This window comes from Mesitornis unicolor, unplaced genomic scaffold, assembly GCF_000695765.1.
Source record: "Mesitornis unicolor isolate BGI_N332 unplaced genomic scaffold, ASM69576v1 scaffold15955, whole genome shotgun sequence".
Classification (NCBI taxonomy): Eukaryota; Metazoa; Chordata; class Aves; order Mesitornithiformes; family Mesitornithidae; genus Mesitornis; species Mesitornis unicolor.
The window spans coordinates 9,814-19,215 of NW_010187622.1; the positions used below are offsets into that span (position 1 = coordinate 9,814).

General features: G+C 38.6%; 1 protein-coding gene across 1 annotated transcript in view; it reads right to left on the minus strand.

The window, feature by feature from the left end:
- Positions 1 to 9,402, minus strand: part of ASMTL (acetylserotonin O-methyltransferase-like) — a gene marked incomplete at its 5' end in the record, with an annotated part of 23,716 nt that overhangs the window by 7,294 nt on the left and 7,020 nt on the right. Inside the window, 4 exons of the mRNA XM_010185517.1 lie at positions 565 to 694; positions 1,870 to 2,054; positions 3,879 to 4,041; positions 7,239 to 7,665. Coding sequence (XP_010183819.1) covers positions 565 to 694; positions 1,870 to 2,054; positions 3,879 to 4,041; positions 7,239 to 7,665 — 905 coding nt within the window. The remainder of the gene's footprint in view (positions 1 to 564; positions 695 to 1,869; positions 2,055 to 3,878; positions 4,042 to 7,238; positions 7,666 to 9,402) is intronic.

Sequence of the window (9,402 nt, forward strand, 5' to 3'; positions counted from 1 at the left end):
GCAGCTCCTAGTACAGGATAAAAAAGGACTCTAACAAGAAGAGTTTCTTCTTGTGTATATTGGTCTTCACCATTTTGGTGGTCATCTTAGATAATAATTAAAACAACACATGAAAAAGTTAAATCCTTTCTAAAAGAATCCAACCTTTTTGTTCTAGCAGTGCAGTGTTTCAAGTTTGACAACTCAATATAGAAGGATTCAGAAATAAATCCTTCATTACTTTCAAAAAATCTTGGCCATGCCAAAGAATGGGAACAGCACAGCTGAAAATGGAGCTCCCAGCCCAATATTCTGTCAGCTGAGCCAGAACCCATCTTGCTTTCTGTGCTAAGTGTCAGTATGTAACTGATTGTGTTACATACTCAAATACCATTTAAGTAACACTGCCTTCAATTAACTGCACTCAGTCCTTTTATTCTGACATTACAATATCAGAAAAATCAACAGTAGATAATCTTACTGCAGTTCTAATAAAAACAATATGTAAGGTTTAAGTAATAAAATATGGAACTGAAATCATGCTTTTCCCTTTACTATATGCAGGAGTTCAATTACAAGCAGTACCTCCTAAATCACAAGCAGATTTAAACCGTGAAAGATCAAATGCTGTAGCCACATCTTTTGCTGTTAGGTGGGCAATGCTGTGCATGGCAGCCATAAAACGTTGCTTCACCTCCTGGCTGTGATAATAGTCCTAAAAAGGGGAAAAAAGTACAGTAACTGAAATTTATTTTCATTGCTTAACTAAAACTATGCACAACCAAGGCATTTGGCACACACAATTAACATTAGAGTTCTAAAATTAAAAGATCATTTAAAAGTCCCATTTAGTCTCCAAATCCTTTCACTGCAGTGAGAAGTATATTTTTGCATCACCTCCAAAATTCTAAATTCCCTTTAAAACAGCCCTTGAAGGACTTCTAAAGGAGATTCTGTAATCTAGGTACTAATAATAGGCTAACAGGACCTTCCCGAGTCTCAAAACCCCTTTATTTCCTTCCATCAACTGTATATGAGGGATGCAGATGACATCTTTAGGAGACTGGCTTCATCAGCATCTAGAGGTCAAGTACAAATGAAGAACCTCAGGATGTAGTCTGAAGTACACTTTAAGCCAGCACTGCTGTCAGAGCTGAAGTCCTGACATATTCTCCTGCTCTCTCTACAAGCCCTCTCTTTAAACAGGTACAAATATTTATGTCCCCAACCTGCTTCACCAGTTGGATAACTGACCATTTAGGATAATTATAACCCTAAGTGATTCTCTAGTCTGTACACATCCACCTGGGCTAACATTGGAAAAGGAATGCTTCAGAGATGAAAACATATGGAAGAAAGGATTACAATTCTTAACAGCAACATACATCAGCTTGAAGCATATACAAAGCTACAAAGCTTCAAAAAACAGACTGGATTCGTTCTTCACTGCATCAACACAAAGTAACTTTGGAAATAGCTTTGATTACACAGCCATCACAGATTTAACTGGATGCACATCAGTACCAAGTGACTGGCATCCAACATGGAAGGCAGACGTGTGATACAGTCTTACCTGGTGTCATAAAAAGGCTACATACATGTAAACTAAACAGGCTCAGCGGTTGTTCTGAGAGTGAGTTAGCTGGATGAACAACACTTTAGCCAGCAAATTTTCAACAGCACACGAACTTCCCAGTATATTCTGTGATTAGTTCAGCATTTCAGAGGCTAAAGTTCAAGGGGACAGAAGTCTGAGACTATAAAGTTGCACTGTGTTTCTATAATTTCTGATACTGACCAACTTTCTTAGACATCTCAGTCTCCATTTGCCCCTAGATCAGTTCTGGACTCCTCACTACCAGTTTTGATACTAGTAAGAGTTTACATTACCTTAAATAAATCATCTGCTTTCCTTCCAAAGGCTTGATGGTTCTGCCTGCTGCCTTCTTTGACAGCAGACTCCAAGTTTGAGAAGAGAGGCCAAAGGTGGTCATTAGAGTGAATAATGTAGCCATGAAGTGAGTATTCACCATCTGAGGTCAGGTAGATATTTGTTGAATCTGTATTACTGTAACCTTATGGGAAGAAAGCAATTGCAACAAGCTTTGTTTCAGCACTTTACAATTGTAATTTAAAAACTGAAGACATGTTTTCCTGAGTAGCTGTTAAATAGCTAGCAAATCCTGATCTTACGATCATTTTTTTTGTGCAAAGATTTCCAAGAAATAATGAGAAGACCTTTAGTATTCTTAAAGGAGCGGGTACTTTGTTTATAAAAAGAATTTAGATGCCAGAGGATCAATACATATAGGAATGTATATATTTTTAAACTAGAGTACCTCAGTTACACACCTGATCCAATACTCTCCCTTGTGTAAGTTCTTCATTCCTGACTACATTTTTCTTTAGATTACAGCTTCTCCTTCCCTTAAATTCAAGCTTTCTCCAGTACATTTTGTCTTTAGAGCTTTCTGCTTGGTCTTGTCCTCTAACAGAGTTGAAAGCCTCCTTTATTTCCTTTTCTTGGAACGTGTCCTTTTCAAATCTTACTATGTAAATGATGCATACGGGAACTCATAACTACATAGTGCAGACTGAAAAAAAAATCAATCCTAATACTGATTCCCTCACCTACACATACCTTTGAATACTGTTCCAGTTAGTGGTACTAAAATTTAAGCTGTTGTCCACGAAGAGGGGCACATTCCAGAGCTCTCCTTGTTAAAACACTGATTCTCTGCTGAAGATTGTGACTCTGCATTGCTGCAGCAGGAAATGGAATTTGGTCTTTATTTTAGATACAATCACAGAAACATTTAGGTTGGAAAAGACCTTTAAGATCATGAAGTCCAACCATGCACCTAAGACTGCCAAATCCACCACTAAACCAAGACCCTAAGTGCCACATCTACTTGTCTTTTAAATACCTCCAGGGATGGTGACTCAACCACTTCCCTGGGCAGCCCGTTCCAATGCTTGATAACCCCTTTTGGTGAAGGAATTTTTCCTAATATCCAATCTAAACCTTTCCTGGCACAACCCCCCCTGATGTTTCCTGTTGTTCCATCACTTGTTACCTTGAAGAGACTGACACCCATCTCACTATACCCTCCTTTCAGATAGTTGTAAAGGGCAATAAGGTCTTCCCTCAGCCTCCTCTTCTCCAGGCTAAACAATCCCAGGTCCCTCAGCCACTCCTCATAATTCTTGTGCTCCAGACCTCTCACCACATTCACTGCCCTTCTCTGGACATGCTCCAGTGCCTCAATGTCCTTCCTGTAGCGAGGGGCCCAAAACTGAACACAGTGTTCAAGGTGCAGCCCCACCAGCACCAAGTGCACAGGGATGATCACTTCCCTACTCCTGCTGGCCACACTACTCCTGATACAAGCCAGGATGCCATTTGCCTCCTTGGCCACCTGGGCACACTGCTGGCTCACATTCAGCTGGCTGCTGACCAACACCCCCAGGTCCTTTTCCACCAGGCAGCTTTCCAGCCACTGTTCCCCAAGCCTGTAGCACTGCATGGGGTTGTTGTAACTCAAGTGCAGATGATACATCTGAGCTATTACAGGGCTCCCTGGGACTGTCCACGTAGTTGTTTTTTTTTTTTAATTCCCTCAGAAATTTGGTCAGTGTTATGTCTAGAGAGCAAAAGCAATCTAAGGATTCCTCAGAGAAGATCTGAATGTGTTCATTGGATAAAGCCTGCCCACAAATGAAACAATTCCAGCTACTAATAATGAAAGCAAAGAAGCAACAATCCATTCCCCCTTCCCCAAAATCAACAAAATCAAGGCATCCCCTGTGACCTTCAAAGCACCTCTTCCAGTCCTGCATGCCTTTCAGCACTATATGCAGTTGGAGGGGCCAGGGGAGAGGGCACAGAAATGAGTCACCTTGTGGTATTTTCTCCAGTAATCCAAGACCAGCACATGCATCAAGGAGCCTTTCTGTTCCACACACAGAGGTTCCAACATAACTTGCAATATCCACAGCCCTCAGTGGACCTTTATCTTTCAGAAGATCAAACATCTTCAGCTTAGAGGCTACAAATAGAGCCTACATGTAGGAAAAAAATTGTTAACACGCTGTGTTTAAAACACTGCAATCAATAAACAAAAGAACTATAGCTTTTGCCTAGAATTATTCTACACAACTACTGTTCTTCAAGAAAGGCAACACAGTTTAACAAAACTCCTAAAAATTGCTGCAATATATTTCCATCCCTCTCAGAAATTTTCATTATCTTAGCCAAGTAATAGAGTTTTGAACAGAGGGGTTTGGGAGAGAAGGGAACTCAAAATAGTCTGGAAAACTGCCTACAGATTTTGTATGAAGACCACCTCTTTATGCAGTTATTTAGCATATCCTCCCCCATAAGCTCGTTCCATAAGGTCAAACATTCTTAAGCACCTCAACTAATGCTAAAAAATAAAATTGTGTGATTTACCCAAAACATAAGAAACTGGAAAGCTCCACTAAAGTGTAACAGCTTCAGCTGCTATAATATTGATCTTTATTTAACAAAAATTATGGAAAAAAAAGAATAAAATCTTCAGAGCACAACTGTACTACATGCACACTTTAATAGGACACATAAATGGAATGAGGAAGAGAGTACAGCTAGTGCCTGATGGCAAGAAAAAGCCATGGGCAATGCAGCTGTGTAAACCGAAAAACTTAACTGAACTTTAGAGACGAAAGTTAATGATATGTGATGACATATACTTCTCAATTTTAAATTAATTTGGATTTCTGCTGTCTCAGTAAGCAGTTAAAACACCTAAACCCAAGGAATTTATGTAGAACACAAGAACAGAAGCACATATAGCAATCACAGAATCCGTTCCTTTTCAACTGCAGGCAACTCTGGTAGTTGGACTGGATGATCACTGTAGGCCCCTTCCAGCTGAAATTGTCTATTCTATTCTAAAAATCAAAGGCAGTCAAGGAAAAAGAATGGATTGACATTCTGTTTAATGAAAATCAAGTAGAAAAAAAAAGATATTAACTCTGAAGAAGATCTGCTGCTATGTGTCTATATATTTTATCATCTTCATCCTTTTCACAGTTTCCTCTGTTATTCTAATAATGTAGAGCTGGGATTTATTGTAATCCAAGCTTTCACAATACTGAGCCAATTGCATCTAGTCTACAATTATTTGGCTTCCAAGACCTGCCCAATCTTTGGACTGATACCACCTGGAAACTATAAGAACAGGAAAGAGAATGTGAGAAGATAGAGTCAAAAGCTTGGTTGATTCATATCACTCTTTCTAGCACTCTGTAATTCTCAGTTCAAAGAGAGGGAGGGAAATCAAAGAAGAAAAAACCTCAAAGGTCTGAGCATGGATCAGACTATGCAAATTCCAAACATATTAAGTTTCAGAAAGTATGGTTTAACCCTGATCCCCTCCTGTTCTGCAACAGCAGCTGTTCAGAGCAAAATAAGTGGCAACATCTTCGCCTGCAGGAGATTTCACTCTGCTTTATGAAGTGCTTGAAACAACACTCAAGGATCAAAATGAAACAGACCTTCAGAGCTGTTGTGAAACTAAATGCTTTTGCACTCTTATCCCTGCTCCACAAGTTGAGAGACTGAGTTTTGTCAGATCACAGGAAGTGTTCATTGTAACTGATAATTTACTTTTCAAAGATCCAAGCCCTGAGGAAAAATAATTCCCTCTAGTTCAACATGAAATGCAGCACTTCATACTATGACTTTACACTGGATTAGTGAGAAAGGAAAGCTTCTGCTTCTATTTTACAGCCTCCTATTCATAGCCTCTTTCACTGCACAAGACCGAATTCGGCATCACATCACTGTAAACAGTGTACATAACGTGCAACGAAATGCTGATGATTCTCCATAATTTTCACTTAAATTGAAGAAATGCTAAGCATCATCTCACCCACTCAAGTACATCAAAGCTCACTCCCTATGGATACACAAGGAAGTCCACAAACACAGCAGGCTCAAGGCTGCTTTGTTCCAAATCTCTCAATACTGCTTTGCATGCCTGCAAGCGGCACACCCACAGATCTACAGTGACCACAATATGGCTTTCTTTCAGATCCAAGTACAACTTTCTGCTGTTTCCCTCCATCCCCCCTCAAATTTGTTCTATTTTTAGTTCCACTCATCATTTCACTACCACTTCAGAAATTTTTTCACCTCTTCCTAAAACATGAATGACTTGGAAATCAGTGATCTGTTAGAATGACTGGTGTTTATTTCTCTTTCACCTTTTTCACTATTGTCTTCACTACACTGGAGCTGTGAGTAGAAAACTTGGCAGCACTTAAAGTGTCCAGCTACTCATTTCTCATCACACTTGGCTGCTACACAGAGCATGTGACCTTCTGTTTGTAAGCTGTTATGTGTATGTCTCCATCACATACTGCATAGAGATTATCAGCTAAACATACCTGGAACATGAAACAAGGTACAAAGAAAATAATCTCCTTAATAGGGAATAAAAAATTTTAAGATCTTCTACAGAGCTAACACTAAGCATTAAAACTTAGAAAGGCAATATAATATATACAATTCATATCACAGTTAAGTCAGATAAGTTAGCCATATTAAATGCTTTCTTTGCAGACTATATAAAGGTACCTTACTGTTTAGTTGTGCTCTTGTGCTCAGTAAATTCAAACAAAAAAATGAGAATCAATAATTAGTGAGAAATTTCTGAAAAACATTTTGAAATTTATCTACAACATTCCATTTTACTTGTGGCGTAAGTGCTCCACTTCGGAAATTACTGTTATTCTGAAGCCTCCTAATTACACCAGAGCCTGAATCACTGATGTAGCTAATGGGAGATAAATCATGATCTTGCATAAACTGCATTTAGTTAGACACGATGACAAAAGCCACATGAGAGGTAAGAGGGTGCTCTTTTCAGACACCCTGGAAGCACAGTTGCACCATTCCTACCCAAGGTAAATCACTCAAGGACAAAAAAATTCTGAGGACTTTTTTTTTTCCTCTCAAGAGACAAAAAATTTATCAAATGTGTAACTGCAATGTCATAGAACAGATAAAAGCAAATACCAAAAAAAAGTGTTTGCACTGCACCAGAAGTTTCAGCTATCTTAGATTCTGTGGTACTTTAGTGGTCCTTTTGTATGAATTATTAATACATTCTTACTCCATTTCAAGTATTTCGTGTTACCTGCTATATAGTCAAGTGAAATAAAACAATCATATCAGCCAGCAATGTAATGAATAGTTTTAATTTTTCCCTTACCTTTGAAGCTCTAAAACCATCCATCAGCTCTAGAATTTTAGATGGAAGTTTTGCTGCACTTTCTGACATACCATTCTGATTTTCCAAAGGTACCATAGAACCAGTTCTGACACTGGAACCGTTTTCAGAATTGGAAATAGCTCCCGAGGAACACATCCCACTGCTGTCCAACTTACTAGCACCCTTATGCTCTGTGAAATTTGAAGATTCACTTTCTCCATCACTTAGGTTCTCAAAAGTGTCCACAGAAGGGATAGAGTCATACTTTTTATGCTGCAGATTATGTTTAGGGGGCGGATAGTACAATTCTGCTAGCTTTTTGCAGAAGTGATTCAGAGGAAATCCCACCACGTTCAAGAAGTCTCCATGGACATACTCAACTAACATTCCACCGAGGGCCTGGATTCCGTATCCACCAGCCTTGTCCCTGGGAGAGAGAAAGCAAAACCAACATATATCTAATGAAGCTTAAGAATAAAGGTAGCACAGAACACACATATCCACTAGTATTGTAGGGTCTGGAATACAGAGTAGTGTGCTCAAGTTAGAGGTGAATTAAATCTACAAGTTAGGCTAAATACTTCAATTGATAAATCACAAGATCAAAACAAGAATCTATATTTCTACTAAGGGTGAGTAGCCTAAGGTCTTTATGCTTCAGATGGTCCAAGTGCCATAGTCACTTAAGCAAGAGGTACATCAGCTGGCTGCAGTCAGATTGTCATAGGGTACTCAGCACCCTCCAAGTCCTGGCTACCAAAAAAGGTAACAGCAAGCATCACTGAGACCAACATTGCCACCGGGTCACCCAGCTGCACAGTGACCCTTGCTCTATTCCACAGGAGGCTGAAGGGCCTTTAGGAATATGTTAGTTCCAAAAGGAGCTCACACTGAAGAAGACATCTTAGAACTCAAACGATCATAGTACATGTTTTGCAGATCTCAGTCATAGGAATATCTAAAATGATGATTAGGAAGCTTGGACTTTCTTAGGGAGGAACAACCTATTCAAGTACAAAATCCACTAGTACCCAATTTCTGTGTTGTGGCTCAGAACACTGTGCTCTTAGATGTCAAGGTAATAGGAGTAATTTACTACAGGAATGTATTTTCACAGGAAGTAACCTTGGAAATCTAATTTGTCTTTAGGTGTGGTTATGCAGATTCCACTGCGTGGAATGGAAATGCATATGGTGAGATAAGCTGCAACAGACCCAAGAGTTTTACTGTTCATGTTTAAGGGACAAAGCAGTTAGAAGTATGCTTACTACATGATAAAACCAGAATCTGAAAGCTTAAGTCAGCAAGCTTTGAAACCAAAGGTCAGTGAGTCTCAGATCTATTAACTTATGATAGTATGGAATTATGTAAACTACTTGTCAAATACGGTTACTATACAAAGAAGATTGTAGATTTTTCATCTTAGATTTGAACAGAACCAGTTCTTTACATTTTTAGAACTTATTTCTGGATTCCCTTTCTGATAGTCTCCTAAGAAACAGAGAAATCAGTATCCCAGCAAATGAGTTTTTTTAATTGCTATAAACTAAAGAATGGGGCTTTTCCTTTAATCTTGCATTTTAAGCACCACTGTATAGCTTTGTCATTCTTTAAATTATTCCTTCTTTTATAGCATACTTAAGACTCACACCATCTAAATTAGGAATATTGTAACAACTAAAAAAGTATTTTCATTTTTAAATTAAGTAGCAGTCCAGTAGGATTAAGTCATTCTGATTTATGCTAACAAGGAGACAAAAACCATTGAGACCATCAAAAGTAGCAGTATCATACTGTCAGCAAAGACATTAACACAACTGGCCACTACTTGCTTATTTTTATACAGAACTTTATATTCTGGCATTAGATCCTGAGTAGGATTCTCTATTACAGCTATAGCTTCTAGTCCAAAAGCATAAGGCTATGTAGTTAGTAACAAACAGTTCAATTGATTTTAAGTGTCTTCCATGCTAAAACCCAGGATACATCAATATTTACACAGCTCTCATAACTAGTTCTGGCTAATCTGACTGGCTCAGTTAATTTGCCATATAATAAAAAAATACAACTCATTCTGAAGACTGTTTGACAAACAGTAAGATCACTGCTGCAACCAAAATATTTTTCAGTAACTGACTATTGTAGAGGATATGTAATTTCAGCA